The 22,138-nt window shown below is 50.5% G+C and overlaps 2 protein-coding genes across 6 annotated transcripts in view; one reads left to right on the top strand and one right to left on the bottom strand.

Moving 5' to 3' along the window:
- Nucleotides 1–359: 359 nt before the first annotated feature.
- Nucleotides 360–19,677, bottom strand: DBF4 (DBF4 zinc finger). 3 transcript variants are annotated; one of them, XM_007504943.3, is made up of 12 exons: nt 19,299–19,677; nt 12,783–12,958; nt 9,882–10,061; nt 8,737–8,787; nt 8,285–8,354; nt 8,000–8,076; nt 6,265–6,295; nt 5,847–5,892; nt 5,029–5,157; nt 3,850–3,952; nt 2,669–2,787; nt 360–1,937 (listed from the first exon to the last, which is right to left on the bottom strand). In XM_007504943.3, exons 1-12 carry the CDS (start codon nt 19,342–19,344, stop codon nt 917–919), a joined length of 2,049 nt encoding a protein of 682 aa, XP_007505005.2. In that variant the 5' UTR covers nt 19,345–19,677; the 3' UTR covers nt 360–916. The 3 variants fall into 3 exon arrangements, with proteins under 3 accessions (XP_007505005.2, XP_001377690.2, XP_007505006.2); XM_001377653.4 differs by having other exon boundaries at nt 12,783–12,955; nt 19,299–19,527; XM_007504944.3 differs by having other exon boundaries at nt 5,847–5,889; nt 19,299–19,526.
- Nucleotides 19,678–19,739: 62 nt separating this feature from the next.
- The window catches only part of SLC25A40 (solute carrier family 25 member 40), an 89,304-nt gene continuing 86,905 nt past the window's right edge, over nt 19,740–22,138 (top strand). Inside the window, exon 1 of one of the 3 annotated variants that reach the window (XM_001377612.4) lies at nt 19,740–19,917. The gene's annotated coding sequence lies outside the window, so the exon portion shown is untranslated. The remainder of the gene's footprint in view (nt 19,918–22,138) is intronic. The other 2 variants (XM_007504948.3, XM_007504945.3) reach the window with 2 other exon arrangements.

Genomic DNA, 22,138 nt, shown 5'->3' with positions numbered 1-22,138 from the left:
ATGCTAGTCCGGCCATCTCCAGCCATGGATGGTGGCTTGTGCCAGAGTTGGGTTACTCCTCCCTGTGTACCAGACTGACCCGTTTTCCTGCTTCAGGATCAGGTTACTCCTCACTTCACTTTCCATCTATCCCACCTGGATTCTGCTCTTCACTTCTGCATGACATTGCCTGGCGGTCACTCCATCTCTCTTTGGTTTTCCTAGGCATGCCTGGCACACAAATGCTTATTCCCCTCTCACTGTACTGAGGCTTCTGGGCTTTTCTGAACACACCGCTATGGTCCCATAATTCATTTTGCTAGCTACAGAAGGTGCTTCCTCCCCTCCCCCCCCCCCCAAAAAAAACCCAAAGGTGCAAATCCACTAAGGAACCTTTTTTTATTGCACTGGTAAATTATGCAGTTCATCAAGAAAATCAAAGGATAAGTCAATGACATACCTTAGAACACTGCTCAAAAGTATCACGTGTATTTGAACACTCTGCATGTTCTTTTCACCACGATAGCAGCTTTCAGTGGTACATAGTCACTGATCTATGCCCAACTTTGGGACACTAAGCTTTTAGGAATCCCTTAATATTACTGAAATTTACTTTTCCAGAGCAAGTCATCTTCCTTGCAGTACAAGCTCATATTTACTTCCCTATTCAGAAAGCTTTATTTAGAAATCACGTACACAATATGCAAAATGCAGCAAGAGACCTTCACTTCGGTTACATTTATATAAAAGTATTTAATTCTTGAGAAAAAACTAATAATCATCTTTATTCTTAATATTTACAGTTGGTTATTAAAATGTACAGTTGCCACACAAATAAAACAAGAATGTTTTACATATATAAAAAAATACTTTCAGGAATACAATCCTCACCATTTGTGAAAAATACAGATTAAAAACAAAACTCCAAAAAACTCCTCTAAAACCCAGTAAATGTGGAGGTTGAAGAAGGGGAAGAGAGAAACATGGACAACAAACTATTCTCATTTTCTTCTTCCCAAACTTCTAACACATCACATGAACCACAGTCTTCGGAATAGCTCGTAAAACCCAAAAATTCAGAATTTTCTCCACTGGTTTTAAATAATTCCACTAGAGACTGTGTTGGTGAACTACAAATACTGTTTTCTTCTTTTGTGGCAGGAACTTCTGTTTTGTTCTCTACCTTTAATTCGACATTCTTTTTCTGATTTCTCTTTTTTCTTCCTAATACTATTTTTACCTTTCGCTGCAGCTTCCCTGAAGGTAAACTCTCTGAACTTTCGACATCTGCTTCTTTAGGCTCTTCACCAGGGTGATTATGGGACACCACCTGGACTTGGCCTGTAGGCTGTTCTGGTGAACTGCCCATGACTCTAAGACTTGAGTCATAATCATGTGGCGATCTGGTGCCTTTTTTCTTCTGACAAGTATCCGGAAAAAGTGTGCTGTCGGACTTGCGTTTTAGTTGGGACACATTTTTACCTGTTTCATCAAAATCAGAAACTTGCATAAAAGTCTCTAGAATATACGGGCAGCATTCCGTTTTTAGTTCTTCTGAGTTTTTTTCCTTTATGGTTCCTTGTTTTTCAGCAACTTCAGGAGAACATCCCTGGGAATCTTTCTGTGGAGGTAGCTGTACCAAATCCAGCGCACTCTCCTCCGCTGGATTTGTGAGATAAGATTTTCTACAATCCAATTGTTCTCTGAGTTTACTTGCTGAGTTGTAAGGATATGGATTGCAGGAAGCAAATGAAAATGAGGGCTCTGAACTGCAAGCGAGCCTTTGTGCAGGATCCCTGCTTTCTCGATATTGGAAATCATGTTTTATTACCTCTTTGGTTGTACTTTCCCAAGGGCCATTCTGGGAAATACGGTGCAATTCCAGTTGTTTTTCAGGTTCGTTTCTTTTAAAAGTATTTCCAATTATGGGGATAAAAGATCCAATACTGCGTTTCACTCTTTAAATAAGAAAAAAAAGAAAAGATTAGCCTAGCTTCTGAAGAGTTGGACAAAATCTAAGCTAGTAAAGTATCTCTGGAAATATGATAACATATAAATAGGGTACCACTAAAGATTGTAAAGAGAATGACTAATTCCATTTCCAGTTGTTTGCTGATGTTGCCCTAAATAAATGTCCTTTTGTGTGTTTTAATTTCTGAATAGGTGCCATTAGATGTTTTATTCTATTTTGTAGTCATCTTGAAGTCTAAGGTTGAAGATTTTGTACTTTAATGTGGCTTGGATACAGAGCTAGCCAGAAAGATGTGGGTTCCAGTCCTACCTCAGACCCAAACTGGCAATACAACTACAGCGAATCACTGACCCTCTCAAGTGCCCCGGAAGTGTAGGGAGCTTCCTCGGCCCTGAGGTCACTAGACCAATGAAATAAGAAGAGCCTGGTGGGAGAAAGCACCTTTTCAAGGAGCCGCCCAGACAGTCTATAGGCTGTTCTAGCCAGAAAAACCCAACCCTGAAATGTTAGTTTCATACCCACTGCTATGGAATGGTTTAAGGAATGGTGCGGCTTGAAACTTTATCTTGGTAAAATGGGCCTCTGACGGGTCCCGGAAACTTGGCCATCTCTGCAAGTCTGGTATGTGCCCGCGGGTGGGCTGCGACCCCCAAGAGGGAAGGAGGACGTTTACGATCATCTCCATTTTTCCACGAAAGCATCCAAATAACAATTTACCTTCTGGAGATGCCGCTTTTGGATTCTACAAAGTCATACACCAACTTGGAGATGATGTCATCGACCACTTGATACTGAGTGCTCTGTGCAAAGTTTCTGTGTTGTTCACTGAGAAGGTGCTAGAAGGAAAAAGAAGCAGCAGCATAGCAGGCTTTTACAACAGTCATGAAACCCGCCGAGCTCAGGGCAGCTCCCTCACGCCGTCCCGCCTCAGCCCGCTTTGTGGAGTCGGGCCAGCCCGTGGGGAAGCCAAGAGCCAAAGGGACCCCAAGGGGAGCCGGGCCAGCCTGTGGGGAAGCCGAGAGCCAAAGGGACCCCAGGGGAGCGGGCCAGCCTGTGGGAAAGCTGAGAGCCAAAGGGACCCCAGGGGAGCGGGCCAGCCTGTGGGAAAGCTGAGAGCCAAAGGGACCCCAGGGGAACCCGGCCAGCCTGTGGGGAAGCCGAGAGCCAAAGGGACCCCAAGGGAGCCCGGCCAGCCTGTGGGGAAGCCGAGAGCCAAAGGGACCCCAAGGGGAGCCCGGCCAGCCTGTGGGGAAGCCGAGAGCCAAAGGGACCCCAGGGGAGCCGGCCCAGGTGTTTCCCAAGAAGCTCTGAAGCCTGGTGTCAGAAAGGGAAGAACAGACGGCAGACAGAGGCAGCCCCCGACTACGAGGCAGCATGTAAAAAGGCTCTCCTGCACTATGGCTCACTTCTATCTTTATTACCTTCTTTTAAGGACAGGCAGTGTCTAGGCTGCAGGAGCCCCAGGAGGGCGCAGGGAGGAATCACTGGGGCCGCCTCTGTCCAGCTCTGGATCCCACCCTACGCCGGGGAGATCCAGAAGAGAACAAACTGCCCAGCGAAGGCCTATTTAAGTGTAAGTGCATTCGCTGTGGCAGAGGGGGAGGGAGGACAGAGGCGGGCCCACCTTCTGGCATCGGGCAGCCCTTCCCTTCTGCCCCAGATTCCTACTGGACATGGCCCGGTGCTCTGCCCTGGCCGGCAGGGATGGAGTGGGCGGTCTCTGTGAGAGGGCTCACAACAGCTCATTAGGGCTGCAGGCCGAGGTCAGGGCAGGTCTGAGGGAGCGTCCCGGGGCTCCAGAGCCACCGTCTACACGGACGAATGGCCTTGGGACAAACAGGAGATCCAGGGGGGCCTGGCGCCCTGGTGCGTCCCTCCCCAAGGGGCAGCGAGCTTACGGCCTGCAGCGCCTCGTACTTCTGGGAGCAGCACTCGCAGTAGCCCTTCTTCTTGCTCTCGCGCAGGCGGGCCGGCCCTGGGGCCTCGCAGCCCACCCGGTTCCTGTGAGGAGACACACACGGCTTTCAGCGGAGGGATGCGTGGCGGCACCCCTTCCCCCGTTCAGTTATGAGCCGCCTTCAGAGGGAACTTTCTGTTTCAAAGTGAAAAAGGAGAATATTCTGGTGAAGCTGGATGTCAGAAAAGGACCAAACGGTGCGCCCCAGGCCCGGGAGGAAGAGGCCCTCTGGGGCCTGCCGGGGCTTGGGCCTGGGCCTTCCCCCTTAGAAGGGCTGCTGAGTAAGTGTCCGCTCCAGAGGGCCGGGCCACCAGGGTAAGGGACCTGCCCAGTCACACGACGTGCAAACTAAAAATAATTTTGAAAAGTTAAAAATGTTTCACATCAATTAATAAATAATTTTTACACATCCCAGATGTCAGCAGCCCCCAAGAAAAGAACAGTCGGGGTAACTAGGAGCTGTGATGACACATTACTGATAAATCTAAGAAATGAAATGACCCCAAATCTAATTTGGCCAACACCAGCAGCGTTCCCAGCCTCCGGAAGCTCACGCTCGACAACACCTCGACAGAGGAGCCAAGCCGGGGCCTCTGAGAGCCTCCAAGAAGGGGCACGGAGCTGCCTAGGACTGAGAGCAGGAAATAAGGCCTGTCCTGGCCGTGGGAGCAGGTGGAGAGAGCGCGGGTTCTTCTCCCTGGATCCTCACCACAAGGTGGGGAGGCCCTGGCTGCGCTTATCCCCATTTTTCTGGGGAGCCCTCAAAGAGATGTGAAAAGAAGTCTGGAAGAGAGGCTGGGGCGAAACCTTCGAGTTTCAGAGTCCTTCATGAGCAGGTCGGGAGGGCAGGACGGCTCGGCCTGGGGACTCGGAGTCCCCGGGGAGATCACAGGGACTCCGAATGGGGACAAGATGGAAGATGGTTCTTTTCTCGAGCCTCTAACTGAAAAGGAGCCCACGAAGGCCCAGGGAGAGGCAGAGCATTGGGGGCCTCCTTCGTCCTAAGCCCGGGGGACACAGACCCAGGCGAGGAGGCTGGGCCCCTCTCCACAGCAGCCTCACGATTCAGTCGAGTCAGAGCGCCAGGAGAGAATTCTCGGAAGGAAAGACTCAAACCTACCTTTGCTTAGCTTGTGTCGGCTTCTGCAGAGCCGACGTCTTATCCAAGTCAAAGGGGCTGCAGGGCTTGGGAACGGAATAATTGATGAGAGGTATATTGGACAACTGGAGGTAAAACGGTCTGTAGTGGCTGCGGGGTGGGGAAACGAAACCGAGGAAAGACATTACAAACTCAAGCGAAGGAAGCCCGGAGCCCCCTGACCTAGGCCACCCCCGGAGGACCACCTGCTCCAAGGGGCCCCAGCCAGGTCGTGTCTGAGGTGGGACCGGAACCTGGCAGCTCTCCCCTGCCCAACTACGGGCCCTCTCCAGAGTAGGGCAGCCAAAGACAGCTATGGCATGGGAAGAGAGCCCTTCCCAGCAGGGTGCAAGCAGGCATAGCTCCAGGGATACTCTCCAGAGCTTATCAAAACCACAGGAGAAAATTGGAGGCCACTGGAGACTCTGGCCCAGCTCAAAACCTCCTCTAGGAGGTCTGGCCTGAAGTGAGAGGCCTAGGCCTGGCCATGTAGGGAGACTCTAGGGCCCGCCAGGGGCCACTGTGCCCTCAGGGTTTTCTCTCCATATGCCTCCAGGCCATTCCCACCACCCACAGATGAAAGGAAGGGCTCTGGGGCAGTGTGGAGCTCATCCAGGCACCGAAGGGGTGGCTTAAGAGAAGAAAAGAGCCCCCAGCAGGAACAGGCCCCTGTAGGTGGCACCAGAAGAGGAATGTTTAGAGAGTCACCCCTTCCCCCCTTTTGATTTTCTCTCCAAAACTGGGAAGTAGAAATATTAAAGACAATTACTTAAGCCATTTTCTTCATTTCTTATACTTACTGGCTTGCATCTTCCACCTTCACAAATGGCTTTTTGAGCCTTCCTGCTGGGAAACACACACAACATTCCCTTAGTAAATACCTATAAATCCACAGGCAAAGATCTCTGCTAGTCTCACCCCAGCACCCAAATGGTAATAATACCCTCGGTTTAAAGTGCACTATCTTGTGCAATAACCTCAAGGCAAATGAGAAGGTCTAATGAATCCCATTTTACAGAGGAGGGAACAGGTTCAGAAAAGGAAGTAATTATCCATTCTCAAACTGTTAGCTGTAAATAGTCCAGGTTTTTTGATGTCCAGGCCTGAATTCTGCTGCCAGAGAGCCACAGATTATCATAATAGGTCTGGCGACATAAAATTACTAATTTTTGTTTTAGGAAGAAAAGAAAGCATTCCTATGGATGTCCAAATACTTACTTTTTGTTTTCTGAATGCCAAATCGTTTCCCCTGAAAGAAAAAAGGGTGATTAGTGTGAATATTCCATTTAAGAAAGATATTTTCTTATCACTGCACCATCAATTTCCTTTGTGAATCAATAATTCTAAGTGTAGGAAAAAGGACTGTAAAAAATAGGGACAATTCACCCAAGTATCATTTTGTCATCATGGGTACCAATACAACTCACAACCTGTCCATGTCTTAGAATTTCATCTCCTGGTGGCCAACTTTCTGCTATTGGGCATTTCCAAGACGAGTCTTTAGAGGATGGGCATATGGCCTGTAGGGGAGCTGCACGCTGATTGCAATGAATAAACCTTTCCCAATGTGGTAGGACATGGTAGAATTTAAAACTCCACACAAATAGCCCATAAGGATTCCAGGACACCACCAGGTCCTCTTCAAGTCACAGTGAGACTTAGAGTTGATACAATAGCTCCTATTGCTGTAGGCCTGTGGCAGCGAAACTGTGGCATGCATGCCAGAAGGGGCACTCAGAGCCCTCTTGGTGGGCATTCCACACATGCCTGAGGATGTCACTTGCCCCTTTACCAGGTTTGCCATCACTGCTATAGGCTGCTAGAGCTTCTAGAGAGCTTTCTCTGCAACACTCTATGAGGGAGGCAAGGTATGTGTATTCCTCTCACTTCATGATCAAAGAAACTAAGGCTCCCAGTCACACAGGCCAAGAGCCAGGACAATTCCAGATGGAGAGTTTGTCTTTCTACTTTTTAATCTCACACTGCTTTCCTCATTTATTTTGTATGTATTTCTATAAACATTTATATTTATAGAAATTTATTTGTATCAACATTTGATTAGAAAAAACTTGTACTTAATTACTTTTTCTCAACTAATCAGAATGTTTTTTAAAAGTATTTTCAACAAGAAAATTTCGGAAAACAATCATCATAAACAAATAACGTATCTTGTCACCTATGGAAGAAATCAGTAATAGGAATTGCCTTACAGAGCAGTCAAGATTACTTGAAATTCCAGCTGAAATTATTTATCTATTAATAGAATGAAGTTACCATTTGAAGAAAAGGCTAAATCTTGAGAAGTACATCATAGGTTTAAATTTCATCTTAAAACAATTTGTCAGTAATTGTCTCAAATGTTCTTAAAGATTATAATTAAGGTAACAAATCAAAGCAGCCACTTAGATTCATTACATTAATTCATTTTTAAAAATACAGAGGAAAATAAAATTGGGTCAGAAAAATGTAACTAGAAAATTAGTTTTTAAAACGTGTTCTATTCATCATACACCTTCCTGCTTTTCCTTGGAGTAGCCACAGAGGGCTTGCAACTTCCAAGGACTCTGGACTAAAGCACTCTCTCATTCCTTCCTGCTACTAAATTCTGTCAGTCTGTGATCGCAATAAATAAACCTTTCATTTATTTTGATGCAAGGAAAAAGGGAAGAAGCCATATCAGAAGACAGCATTCATTTAGTTAAAAGGAATATTTGAAAAAGAGCTGCTAGCCCCATATTCCCTAAATGACTCCAGAACAAGGCTTTTTCCTCTAATGCCCACTCTGTGAAAAGCACAGTGCATGGGGGGCCACACTGAGGATGCGCTGTGAAAGGAGCGTTTTAGACCCGAGTATCTGTTTGCCGGAGGAAGAGGAAGTCTATCCAATGAACTCCAAGCAGGGCGGCAAAGACGTGGCTTTTCTGGGACAGGGTCTACCCTTCCTGACACTCACCGCCTCTCGGAGTGACGTGCTCGATTTCTTGATCAGATATAATTCTTTCTTCTTTTGTTCAATATAGTATTTGATATCTGTGTCAAAAGAAGAAAGGGCTCAACGTTATTTTTGTGATAACTGAGACCGTGGAAGCGACACGGAGGAGACGCAGTCCAAAAGGGACAGTGGAACAAGCTACCAACAGAAAGGTTTCGGGCTGTGTAAGAGCTGCTGTTTGTCTGTGAGCGGCTCGAGGATTTTCATAGACGACCAACGTGAGACAACCAAAGAGAAAGCAATTACCATCGATATGAAGAATTTTCACTCCCCAGGATAAAGCATTTGACAGGATACTATTTGAAGGGATGAAGTCCTGCAAGGAGAAAAAGCAATCAATGCTCCGACTTTACAGAAACGTTAATGCGCTAAACACGACTGTGTAGCCCAGGGTGGGAGAATCCAGGCCTCGCTTTTTGGCCTTTGAGACTCTCATTCGCGAGTCCGCCTCTCCTCAAGGAGAGGCCCGTAGAAGGGGAGGCCCCCAGCAGGCCCCCCAAGCATCAGCCGCCTTTGCCGGCTGCAGGGATGGGACGTGGGTGAGGAGGCGGGAGAGAGGCAGGGCACAAAACGACCCAGTGAGGGATTCGGACACTCGGGACACAAGCATGAGGCGGAGGGACAGCCGAGTGGGATTACACCGCGCAATTGTAGGGCGACATTGTCATATGATTATCGTGAAAAAGTTGGCAACTTACGTGCTCCTTGATAGCTTTTTCAACTAATAATTTTCCTCTGCTCATACATACCTACAGAGGAAAAAAAAGGTTATTTGGAAACAGAAGTGAAGCGGAATCCCTTTGAAGGAGCGCCCGCCCTTCCTGCAGGCCGGAACCCTCTGGGCTGTGCCCACACGCCGCCCCATCCCCAGGTTTGGGTGGCTCTCTGTGGCTGACCAGGGAGGGGCCCGTTCGGTTCCGAGGGTCCGGTTCTGGACTCTGGAACCAGGCGGAGGACGCCGAGCTCCTGGGCCGCGCCATGCCCCGCAAACACTGCAAGGCTCCTCCTGTACAGGTCTGCCTGAGGCTCTGGACCAAGCGCTTGTTGAGGTTCTCTCTTGCCCCGGGCCTAACAGGCCTCTCTATTAGCCTGACTTCAGAGGTGAAGAAGCGAGTGACCTGGCCGAGCAGAACCACATGGGAACCCAGGCTTATGCTGCTTTCTTCAGGCCCCCCTTGGCTAAGGGGAGCGGAAAGATTTCTCCCCACTTTGTCTCATCCCACTGAAACGGGCGGCAACAACGGTGACTCGACTGCCTATTCCTGATTCCCAACACCAAGGTTCCAGCGGAGCCCGAGAGCCACCCCTCCCGGGCCTGAAGCAGAGGGGACCTCAGTGGGGAAGCCCTGGGCTTGGTGTTAGGAGACAGGTTCGAATCTTGCCTCTGACACTTCTTAGCTGTAGGACCCTGGGCAAGGGGATGACTCCTTTCTGCTTCCTTTTCCTGGGCTGTAAAATGGGATAACAACAGCCCTTTCCTTACAGGGCTGTGGGGAGGATCCCAGGAAATAAGAGAACGTGCTAGGCAAACTTTCTATGGGGGAGGGGGGTGGCTCCCCGGGTCCCTCTCCCCACCTCACGCTTGCCTGTCCTCCTGCAGCTTTCTATCCCTCCCAAACTGGCCACACAACATAACGGAAGTGTGTTGCTGACCCATTGGCTGTATTTACTTCTTCACTCTGACATGGGGCTCGGGGGACTTCGCCACCCCTCACTGGTCCGGGGAAGGCCGAGCCCTTGGAAGGGGGGAGCCCGAGGCGCAGGCTGGCAGCTCTTTGCAGGGAGCCACAGAAGGCCTCAGAGAAGCCGCCTCGCTGACGGCGGGCCCGTGAGAGCCACTTACTGGGTCTGGAGACTTGAAGGAACTCCCGTCACAGCTGGGCTGCGGCGACGTGTTGCCTCCCGTATAGGCCGACTCCGGACTCGGGACCGGAGAAAGACAGCCCAGCGTCTGAGCGTATTTGGCTTCCTTTTTATTCGAGACCAGATAACTGATATCCTTGCTGAGGAATTCTTCGACTCTCTTAAGAAAAGATAAAAGAATCCCTTGTTTAAAAAGCCAAACGAAGGCATCCAGCAGTGCGGCAAGTTGAAGCCATCAGGCCGGCGCGCTGCGCCCAGCCCACAACCAGACACCTCTCTCCCAGGGGAAGGCCGGGAGACACCAACATCCATCTGTGCGCCCTGATGAGGTGCCTGCCCAGCTCCGACCCGCCTCTGCCCAGATAAAGGACAAAATGAAAGTTCCCGTCTCCAGGGAGTCGCACCCTACGCCATTATTGTCATAGAAGCCCCTTTAAGAAGCAGCCCTGGGCGGGGGTCCCAAGCGGGGTTATGTGACTCGCCCAGGGTCACCCAGCTAGGAAGCGTCTGAGGCCAGATTGGAACCCAGGACCTCACTTGATCTCCTGAGCCCCGGGCCTCCTCCTGTCTTACAGCCTTATTCAGATAATCACCAGAAAGGAAGAGGGACGGAGGCCGCTCGCTAGTGACCCGCAGGCCCAGAGCAGCCTCTGGAGTCACCGAGGAAGCTGGAAGCGAGGGGAGTGAGAAGGGGGAGCCATGAGGAAAGCAGGCAGTGAGGCCCTGCCCCGAGGTGGCAGCAGGTGGGGGGCTGCGTGCTCTGGGGGGCCCAGCCGGCGCTCCTCTGCCCTTCTCGGCTCTGCCCAGCCTCAGTGCCCCGCCGTGCTCACGTCTTGCTCGTGTCCTTTCACAGAGGGGAAATGGAGGCCAGAGGCTGGCCAGCCAGGGCAGCAGAGGTGACCAGGCCGCCTTCGGGCTTCACACTGTCCGTTAGGAAGTGGGGAGGGGCGGCCAGGGGCCTGGGACACGAGCTGGGTGACCCTCGCTGGCCAGCCCTCCGGCTCTGCGGCCTTGAGCCAGCACAGTGTCGATGCCTGGATGAAGCCAAACAGACAGGCGCCCAGGAGAGAAGACGCTTGTCCCTGGCTGGTGGCCTGCCTGACCCCGGCTGACACGCTAGGCACGAGGCCCTCTAGTCTGCCCGATGCTTGCAGAATATCAGGTGACTTTTGTTCCCATTTTAAGTGATCTTTAAAAGAAGGTTAGAATGGCAGAGGCAGGGGCTGGGGGTGGCTTAGTGCAGAGAATCCAGGACCTGAAATCGGAAGACCCGAGTTCGAGTCCTCCTCAGACATTTACCCTCTGGCCCTCTCCCTGGTGAAACCACCGTCTGCCGCCATTTCCTCAGGTCTAAAATGTGGCTAGTAACAGCCTCGACCTCCCTGAGTTGAGGTAAGGATAAAACGAAGTCAACCATAACGCACTCTAGAACACTAACTGCCGCCAGTGGGAGGAGGCTGTGTGCCCACAGGACACCGAGCTGAATCTGGAGGCTCCCTCGGGGTGGGCTTCCCGCTCCTCAGCCCCACACCCCGGAGAGGCGGGGCTCCACAAGGGCCGGCTCGGATCTCCTGGGGCGCCAGCAGGAAGCAGAGGGCAAAGGCTGCGAGATGCTCAGCAAAGGGCATCTGGACGGACAACGCGGCTCAGGCTGGCGCCATCGGAGAGGCCGAGGCTCCCAGGAGCGCGCCCATGGAGACGTCCGGACGCTACGAGGTTTGGGGGCCCGTGATGTCGAGGCAAAGGCCATCTCTCCGTGACCTGGGTTTCTTCCATTCGACGTCAATTTTAGGGAAAACCACCTCCAGGCTCGACATTCCCAGTTTCCCAAAAAAGGGTTCTTGGTGGCTCTTGGATCCCAAGCACCTCCATGAATGTCCCACCATCCATTCTGGCTGCCAATCTGCAGCACGTCAGCATTTCACACCAAACCGCCTTCTTCTGGGGTCTCTGGGGACTGTTGGCTCCCCGACAGGCGGCCTAGAGGACACACTGACTCGGCCCAAGTCAATGCCCTGCCGAATCTTCTGCTCTGCGGGCTGGGCATCGGGGAGCATGTGCACGGGGGAGGACGGCGTCCGAGGCGGAGGTCCACACCCGGGCCCCCCCCCCGCTGCCAGCTGGGACCCTCACATGAGGAAGCGCTCACGCGATCCGAAGCCCAGCATTCCTGTCCCCCCCAAACTCACCCATTCCTGATTCTGGGCTCAATGCACACGAGCCCCCAGAGGCAAGTTGGAAGCCAAGGTCTCCATGGGTGCGCCGCCTGCTTTCTGGGCCTTCACTTCATTCCAGGCCCAAAAAGAATCCCAGATTCTCTTTTGACAGACATCCACCAGCCAGACTTATGTCACATGGACTCACTGCACCAAGGGCTGGGCTGATAGTCAGGAACCCCCCGCCCCACCCTGGGGAGCCCCCCAATAGCTGTCAAAGATGCCCCGGGCGGCTGTGCTTGCAAGGCAGGGTCTGAGCTGAGCCTCAAGGAAGCCAGGAGCCCCATGTGAGCCCTGTGTGAGGGAGGGCCCACACTGGGAGGAGCTTCAAGCGCATTCGGTATTTGGTCCTGGAACAGGGGGCCGCGGGGTGACACCGTAAGGAGAATGGGCCAGAAGGGGGAGAGGGTGCTGAGGTCCTGGCCAAACAGAAGGACCGGATCTGGCGCAGCCGCCTATGTAGTGAGAGCGAATGGACTGGAGGATGTCTTGAGACAGTGAGTGTGGCTGTCAAACAGCTGGAAAGGGAGATTTTTCTGTTCTGGAAAACCCAAGGCCTGACCCAGAGGTCCGAGGGTCTCCCGCTGCAGCGAGGGCCCGGGTGAGATCGGGTAACATACATTTGTAGGAAAAACTTTTTGTTAAAATGCAGCATTTTTACTTACCCCTCCTAGTTCCTTGAGGTCCTTTTCCAGTCTTTCAGAGATCACAACAGATGTCAAATCAAGATAAAAGACTTTCCCCCACAGTGGCTTATATTTAGGGTTTTCTGATTTGTTATCATTTTTCACAGTTTTCAAAGTTGGTCTATTTTTCTCATTTTTTATTTGGATACCACCTGCTATAAAAGAAGGTTTATGATTAGATTACATTTTACAGAAAGGTCAATTGTCACATAATTACTTTGAGTTTTAATGAAAATCAGAGAGCATTCTGGTTCAACCTCTTACCTTCAGAGAAGTAAATGACTAATTCAGAAGTGGATAATCCATGGCATTAAAAAAAAAAATCTATTGACTACCGGGTGACATTTTGAGAAGTCAGGGCCCCCCCTATCCTTTTCCTTGTGTCCAGGGCCTGCTCTCCCTCCAGATTCCAGGATTCCCCTCCCCCCCTTCTGGGAGGTTTATCAAGGAAGCTATCACTGTGCTAACCCAGAACGGAGGGAGAACTGAGGAAGTGACTATGTCCCATCTGCTCCATGCCTTGAACTTTGTCCCCCAGAAGAGACGGCTGTCTAATTTCCTGCAAGGCTGGATCAGACAACCTCCAACTGATGGGGAAATAGCGAATGGGGAAACAGATGGGTCTGCATTTTAGTTCAATGGCTATTAACACAAAAAGGGTATTTCAAAAAGTGATTATGAAGCGTTATCAATGATGGACAGAATTTCAATGCTAAATGTAGAGAAAACAGAAGTTCTTTCCCTCTAAATACAGAAACTTGGACACGTAAAATTCCTTTAAATGGTTCTATCTGGGCTTATTGTCAATGATTTTTCTTTCACTCTTCTTCTGACCAGTCTTTATTTTGTGAAGAAAACCTTAGCTGTGGAAGCATTCTGCCCACTCCTTCTGTGGTTCTCAGTGCGGGATCATGCTACAGCTAGACCAGGCCTGAGAGCGCCTCAAAGACTCCCCATTCCCAAAGGCCGGGCAAGCTGGAAAGCGGGGCTCTCCAATGAAGTCCCTAAAGATGTCAGATCTATTGGCCTATTGATTTTGGATGAGTGGGAGCTCAGTCAATAGCTTCTACTTGAATCCCGTCAAGGGTCTGCGTGGATTCAGGCGGGGTCAGGGGGAGAGGCAGACAAAACAAGAATCTCACTGCAAGAACGGAGTTACAATGACTAGGAAGATGCCAACCGAAAAGGCTTCTCATAGGCCGGCCCAGCAGGGACGCTGACAAGGGGGGGCACCGTGGAGTCCCCAACTGGGTAAGTTTAGGGAGCATGTGAGGGAAAGAATGTGCAGAAATGAGGGAGGATGCAGGCTGGAGGCTGATTCTGAAGGTCTGGGAGCCAAGTAGGCCTCACAGGTGCTTCCACCAAGGCCTTACAGCATCCCGTGTCTCCTTCAGAGGTTTGTGCACGTCTACACAGCACATATGCAGTCTGAGACTGAATTGGTTTAGGGGAGCCCCCTCTGCCAGGAGGACTAGAGAAGCCTTCACAGAGTGGGGGAACTTGAGCTGAGCCTCGAAGGCTGTGAGCAAAGCCAGGGTGCAGAGACAAACAGGATTGAAGGGCTCAGCTCCGTCCCAGGCTAGGTTCCACCCGGGACACCAAAGAGGCAAAGACCGTCTCTGCCCTCAAAGGAAGAGACAAGAAAGTAATGCGGATGGATGAAGGAGCTTCTCTGGGGCCCAGAATCAGGGATGGGGAAAGCTTCAGGCCAAAGCCTGGGTATCATTTGGGCTTTCCAGACGCCTGCTGTGAGCCCAGACATAAAGCCAGGCTGACTGGAGATCCCACACAGAGGGCCGGGGCCCTTGCAGCGGCTGACAAAAGGATGCTATAAAGTGGGGTGCCTGTGAGTGGCACCTACTGTGGGCTGGCTAAGGGGGTCTGTGCTAGGGAGGGGCTCTCAGACAAGTAGGGGATGGTGGCCAGTGGGGGGCTGGCAGCACCCTAGAGCTGCAGAGGTGGGTGGGGGGAGAGGGAGTGTGCAGGCTCTTGGTAGCAGGAAGGAGCAAGAAGGGAAGAGGGAGAGACCCGGGACGAAGGTGCTGAGAGCCTGGGGTGCAGGGCTGAGCTCAGCCAGGGGAACTGGAGGAGTCAGATCCTAGTATCGCTCTCATAGGTCTGTTGCCTCCAGGGAGCCCCAAATCTGGCTGCTCTTGTAGTCCTCTCTTGAGGCCCCTCCCAAGTGGGGAAGAAGGGGAGTATGTGTCTGGGAGCCTGATGCCAACAGGCAGCCTCCATGCACCCTGGGCCAACCTGCCCCTTGGCAGTAGCGACAGACATGATCCTCCTGACTCCCCAGGAACCTCATGCCTACCCAGCAGGACCTGCTGCAGGAGGGGACAGGGACGGGTCAGGATGGAGACCTCAGTCTGTTCCCTTCCCCTGATCCACGACTCTCCCCAGGATGGCCTGTCTGAGGATCCAGGAGTGTCCTTGCCGGGCTGCCTCTGCCAATTTCATACCCATGCTCCACTTACTAAGTGGGCACCCTGACACTGCTAGGAGGACAGCCAGAGAGGCAGGCTATCCCCTCTCCCGCCCAGGCTCCCTGATCACTGTGATCACATATGGCCTCATTTCCAGGCTGTCTCTAGGCATGAGGTTGTTCGTTCAGCAGCCCAGTGTCCACCTCAAACATACACAAATGTGCCCGCACTGAGGAGATGGCCAAAGCTGTTTGGCTGAGAGCAGCCTAGGATTTTAGAGGGGTTAAGAGCCAGGTCTGGAGACAGGATGTCCTGGGTTTCAATCAGGCATCAGACACTTACTAGCCATGTTAGTCTGGGCAAGTCCCTGAACCCCCTACCCAGGCTGCCCCTCCCACCCCCCAAGTGAAGTCTGAGCCCTGCCTTGGGCAACAACTGTTCACTGGTGGCCTACAGAGGCCCTCATGGACAAGGCTCCTGGACCCAATCAAATAGCAAGACTGATGCTTTCAGGCAAGCCCTCAGGTGTGCTATTGCCCAAACTTCAGCTGGGTCTTTCTTGTGAGGTGGATGGACCTTCACGGGAACTACAGCATAGCCTATTTCTAAAGGAATACTTATGTATTCTGAGTCCCAAACAACTGATCTACAAAGGACCATTAAGAGCCTGAGCTCAAAGTAAGCCCAGAACCTGTTCAAGTTCTTATTGAAGATAGCCATCAGCTTCTCCCCAGCTTCCCTGGAAGCCCAGCCAGGGGAAGCAGATCAGCTGCTGCTCGAGAACCCCCCTCAGTCCCAGCTTCGGCCTTGGGACACTACACCAAGGCTCCACAGTCTCCTTCAAGGTTCACTGCTCCAGTCCTACTCAGCCCAAAGTAGGGATCTGTCTGCAGGCTGCCCTCCTGGATGGAGTTCGGGAGGCTCCCAGAGTTCCATCCAGTCCATGTCAATATCCACATCCATGTCAATGTCCTGCTCCAGGCTCTGCAGCCTCCTGAATTCCTGGGAACTAGACTGTCACTTTAACCCCTCTAACTTTAACAGGGTGCAATACCTCAGCTCTACAATCATCCCTAACTCAGTGACCTTCGTGCCCTCAACTTTGAACACTTTAAAACCAATTCTCTGCCCTGCAACCTCCAGGCTATCTACCCCATTTTCTGTTCTCCTGGTGTAGATCTCTTGCCATCATCATTTTCTCTTAGACTTGATCCAGTGGGCATCCTGTTCAACCATACACTGGTGGAAGCAGGTAGGTGGTGTAATGGATAGAGGGGGATAAATTGAGTTTAAATTCTGCCTCAGACTCTTACTGGCTATGTGATCCTGGGCTTAACTTGTCACTTTATCTCTTAGTTTTCTCATATAAGAATGTGAGCAAAAATAGTGTCTACTTCACATGCTTCTAAAGATCAAATGAGATAATACAGGTAAAATGCTTGGTAAACCAAGAAACACTATATAAATGTTATTTATTAAACTGTACCCTTGAATTTTTTGTTCTGCTGTCAAACTCCAACCCTGAATTATTCTGTGCCCTCTCATGCTGCTGGGCAGAACTGATATTTGGATCAGCAAGAAGTGGCAACTGACAATACAAGTTAGTGGGGTAGAGGGGAGGCCATAGATGACTGAGGTTATAAGCATGAATGATCTGGACAGTAGTTCTTTACAAAAAGAAGGAAGTATGAGGAGGGGTGGGACCTGGAGAAAGAAAATGAATTCTACTTTGGACAGCCCACTTTTAAGACACTGCCAATGGGACAGCTAGTGGTACAGTGGAGAGTGCTGGGTCTGGAATCAGAAGGCTCATCTTCTTGAGTTCAAATCTGGCCGTAGACACTTACTGGTTGTGTGACCCTGGGTCATTTCTCAGGTTCTTTATCTGTAAAATGAGCTGGAAAAGGAAATGGCAAAGGATACCAGTATCCTTGATAAGAAGTCTTAAATGGGGTCTTGAGTGGTCGGACACACCAACTGAAAAGCCTAAATAACAAGGGACCTCCAAGTAGAGATGCCCAGTAAATATGTGACCAAGTCTTACTGATTCAAATAGAAGCTGTTTAGCTTTTAAAGCTTTTCACAGCCTGGACCCACCTATATTTCTAGACACACTGTACATTACTCTGCCTCCTGCACTCATCTTAAATCCAGTCCAACTGGCCTCCTAGAGAAGTTACATTTCTTCCCCCTTTCCATTGCCCCAAAGGCCTGGAAAACACTCCCCTCTGCCTCCAGGAAACCCTCTTCCCTCAAGATACAGCTCCTGCTCTATGTGAAAGTCTGCCTGAACACCTCACCTGCTCCAAGTCTAAACCGACCTGGCTTTTAACTACCTTGTTTTTGATGTTACCTTTATGTTCTCCTTGTCTTCCCTATTACAGGGTAAACTCCTCTCCTAGTGAGGAGCTCATTTCTTCATGTTTATGGCCTTAGATCCTAGCACAGGAATCCATGATATTTATCACAAATTTATCACCTTCTTCCCTTTGCTCCATTTACTGTCAGGTCTTCCTTCTCTTTAATCTCAAATATTGCCATTAGCCTACCTGCCATCATACAAGTCTTTCTAATTTTTCAAGCATACAGTTGTGAAATGCAATTCCTATGACAGAGATCAGACCATCTTCTCAAAAAGTTTTTATGGCTACCTTGTCTAGGATAAAATATAAACTCCTAAAGCTGGTGGTCAAAGACTCCTACAATCTGATTCCCACCTGTTACTGGTCCTTTGTGGCTTTCTTTTCTAGGTCTAGAGGATTTTCCTTCCATCTTTAGCTTTCTTCCAACTTTTAGGTCAAGCACAGCTTCCTATAGAGGCTTTCTGGATTTCCCATAATTGTTCCTCTTCAAATTATTTCCTTATCTAACTATTTTCTTGCTACCTACCACCTCTTTCTCTACTTAGGCTCCCTGAGGGCAGAGCAGTTTAATTTTTTAAAATCAGGTTTTCCTCAGCACCTACAAAAAAAAGTCTTGAGTGTGGTAGGTGTTTAATAAAATTGCTTTGTAGACAAGTTTTTCTTTTGTTGTTTTTGAAAGTATGCCAGTACTCGGCATGGAGGGACAAATTATACACTTTGCACAGGAACTGTCTTTGGAAATCTTGAATTGGAGAGAAGCTACATCTTTAGAGTTCAGCTGAGCAACTTGTCTAACAGAGATGGGGCTACTTGAGGACTCACATGGAAGACTTTTAAATCCTGAAATACCAGAAGTTGTGAGTTACTCATTACTTTGCAACATGAGGGAATACAGAATCAAACGACCTGAGTTTAGAAAGATCTGATTTCAAATTAGTCATTACTGCTTTTGTGGCCCTGGGCAAGTTACTTAACACTCACTGCTCAGTCCTAAATCAACACATCAAAATAATTAAAAAAAAAAAGGAAACCTAGAGCGTAACAGTTAAAAGAAGCACAGCAGTGTGAAGTCAGAAGTGTACCTTGAAAGACTTTCCCCTAGAAAGCTGGGTGCTCTCAAGAAGTTCACCTTCTGAATCTGGGGCACCAGGAGGAGGGCTGATTTGTTTCTATGGGTCTCCTTTCTTTAGGGGTAGTGTTAAACAGAACTGGCCCCTTCCATCTCCCCGTCCCCACTTATTGTCAATTTACAATTACATCCCTAAGGAGTTCCAGATCAGGGTCTAGCATTCACTCACTTTTTTTTTTTGGCATGAGAGGCTATTCCTGGCAAAGGGGGATTCCTATCTCTTGGGGGACAAGAGAATTTTCTCAAAGCAGCTTGAAAGGACAACAAACGCCCCTCGGGGAGGCCTAGAAATAAACCTCTTTTCCCCTAAAATGCCCTCTCGAGTTAAGGCCAGGGATCTCCAACAAGTCGCTTCTCACCTCTCCCTCTGGGGGACCCTCCTAGCCTTCAGAGTCAAGGAAGGCCCGGGGTCCAGGGGGCAAAGGCCATTTGGAATGGGGCTTGGACTGAGGGGCCCGGGATCGGGGCCGCAGGTGAAGCCGGCAGCAAGAACCGCCAGGGTTCGGAGAGAAGGGAGGAGCTTGGGAAGGAAGCAGGGGGAGGAGGGATGTTGAAAGGGATCAGAAGTGAAATGTACCCGGGTGATGGCCTTTGCTGCGGATCCTCATGGTGCCGGCTTTCATGGCCGCCGTGCCGCGGTCCACATGCTGGGGCCGGCTCCCGCGGGGCCCGCCGCTGCTGTAGCCGGGCCGCCTGCCGCGGCGAGGAGGGAGCGGGCCTCGTCGGCCGCCTCCGTTTCCGGGGCTGGCTAGTAGGGTGCAGAGCGCGCGCAGCGCGGGGAGGTGGAGGGAGAAGGGGGAGGGGAGGGAGAGGGAAAGGAGAATGTAGGGGCGGGGCCTCGGAGGCCACGGGCGGTTGAAGATTTGAAAACCTGTCAGTCACGCGCGCAGTGGGCAGTCTCCGCAGTCCCACCTCTACTTTCCTCCCGCCGGGCCCTGCCTTTTCCTGGCTCGAACGCCCCGCCTCCTTTCCCTCCCTCGTGACCTCACCCCACCCCGCCCCTTCGCCCGCTTGGCCACGCCCCTCTTTCCCCTTCTAGGTTGCCGGTAGCTAGTAGGAGCTGAGGCTCTTCCCTGAGGAGAACGTCGCGGCCGTAGGTCGCTGCACCCGTGGGGAGTGGATGCCGTTAGCGGAGGAGGTCGACCTCCCCCACCTCCTGGGCCCCTCCCGCCTTCGGGGACTGCCCGCGGCGCCACGTGAGTGTCAGTGCACCGGGCCGGACTGATCCACCGCTGGGGACCGGGGTTAAGGGAGGGTGGGGGCTGTAGCAGCGGCTGGGCTGTCCAAGGCCGGTCCTTGGACCCGGCCGGATGCCCAGGCCTAAGGCTGCGTCCCTGCGGGTGGCGGGCCTGGCCGGGAGCCGCCTTCCAGACTGGGTGAAAGGCCAGCCGAGGGGGGCGGGGCGGGAGCAGGAGCGGATTGGTGGGGTGTCAAGGGCTTCTCGACCCCTCCTCTGCGCCTTTAGACGGGATTCATCCCAGTTGCTCCGAGGATAAGTTTAGGGATCTGTTTAAAGTTGGCGGGTCCTGTCTGCTGCATCCCCGGCACCTCCAGTTGAGTCGCCTCACTTCGGCACCCCGCGATCTGGACAGCGCAGTTTGGCCCCCTGCCGGGTCCCTCTTCTGACTTGTGAGGGCCTTGAGGTTGGGTCAGTTTCTCTGAGTGTCCACCCCGGACTCACAGCCTCGTCCTCAGTCCCCCGAATTCCAGGAAGTGCCCTGCCAGTCTTAGGGACCCGATGTTTGAGATCCTCTATGGGGTAGGGTTTGGTCTTCGGCGACCGGCCCCTGGGGAGAGAGCTGGAGTCCTAGCCTTGGAAGCGCCACTAAGGACCTTTTCGAGGTCCCCCAACGTGCCCCTTTTGTGGTGGGGAAACACCTAGAAAGAAGTGACCGGGTGCCCCAAATCCTCTTTTCCACTACTCCAGCTGGTGGAAAGGGGGCTTCTCTTTTGGCATCCAAGAGAATTAGGTTGGGATCAAGTTTTCCCCCATTTTATGGTAGAAACTGTGGAGGCATGGAAAGGTGAGAGATCCAGGACCTTGGCTGGAGTCCACAAGAGTTTATTAAGTGCCTGCTGTTAGTTCCCTGATGCCTTAGGTTTTCACACCACAATCCTTATCTCTGTTATATGAAAAAACAAACAAACAAACTATAGGTTAAGATTCAGGAAGAATGGTAGTGTCCAAGTCAAGAAAAGTTTAGGTTGAGGATGAATTTCTTACACAAACTGACCCTCAGCAAAAAGTACCTTAACTAAATTCTCTGTGCTCTAAGTAACACTCTTAAGGTCCCAAATTGGAGAATAGTTTCACATCAAAGTAGTCATGAAAGGAGCTTAGATTTAGGAAGTGCATAAATGGGAAAATCACATACTTCACACCAAAAAAAAAAAACCCTGTAAATCAGTAGCTTCCATTTATAAGACACCTTAGAGGACAGGCCCTAATCATTTTATACAGGACTAGGGTCCCTACTCCAAACCTGCTTCCACTTAAATGTCAAATTAATTTTCCTAATCTGACCATGTTACCCCCTGCTAGGTCTGGAAGTGAATAGAACTCTGGGCTTAGTCAGGAAAGCACGAGTTCAAATTTGGGCTGAGACACTGATTTAGCTGCTGTTGACTCATTGATTAACCTCTGTCCACTTCAATTTCGACATTATAAAATTCAGATATAATAACATCTATCTCCCAGGGTTATTGTGAGGATTAACATATTGTAGGACTTAAGAAAACCAACTTTCTTCTTTCCTTCTAATATCTATTCCCTGTTATCTCCAGCATTAAACATAATATCCTGTTTGGCTTTTAAAACCCTCTATAATCTAGCTCTCTCTAACAAGAGTCCAATAAGCCTGAAACTCCCTCTTCCTCCCTATCTCCTATCTTCTCTGGCTTCCTTCAGATCTCAACTAATGCCCCACCTTTTGCAAAAATCCTTTCCTAGGGGTGTAGCTAGGTGGCTCAGTGGATTGAGAGTTAGATGCAGAGACTGAATGAAGGTTCTGGATTCAAATATGGCCTTGGACACCTCTTAATGTGTAACCTTGGGCAAGTCACTTAACCCCCATTGCCTAGCCTTTACTGCTCTAATGCCTTGGAACTAATACACAGTTTTCTTTCCAAAATGGAAGGTAAGGTTGTTGTTTTTTTTAAACAAGACAAAAAATACTTTTCTTATCCTCCCTATTTAGTCACACTTTTCCCACTTTGTCCTTTATGTATTTTGTTTATACATTCTTTTCTCCCCCATTGGAATATGAGTTCCTTGGGGAGGGTACTGCCTTTTACCTTCCTTTTTATTCCCAGGGCTTGGCACCATGTCTTGCACCTAGCAGTAGATGCTTAATAAATGCTACTTGACTAACCTTTCATCTGATTTGATCCCTACAATACTGAAGTAGATAATGCAAG

Source organism: Monodelphis domestica, chromosome 5 (assembly GCF_027887165.1).
Source record: "Monodelphis domestica isolate mMonDom1 chromosome 5, mMonDom1.pri, whole genome shotgun sequence".
Lineage (NCBI taxonomy): Eukaryota > Metazoa > Chordata > Mammalia > Didelphimorphia > Didelphidae > Monodelphis > Monodelphis domestica.
Note: the sequence above shows the minus strand (reverse complement) of the source record. Positions and strands in the feature narration are given on the sequence as shown.

Bases quoted from the DNA above. Each gene is read 5' to 3' on its own strand.
- DBF4 (XM_007504943.3), bottom strand. From the start codon at position 19,344: ATGAAAGCCGGCACCATGAGGATCCGCAGCAAAGGCCATCACCCGG. The intron at 8,355-8,736 runs GTAAGTTGCCAA...TTCTCCTTGCAG, and splicing joins AAAAAGCTATCAAGGAGCAC to GACTTCATCCCTTCAAATAG. The intron at 6,296-7,999 runs GTGAGTGTCAGG...TTTTTCTTTCAG, and splicing joins GCACGTCACTCCGAGAGGCG to GGGAAACGATTTGGCATTCA.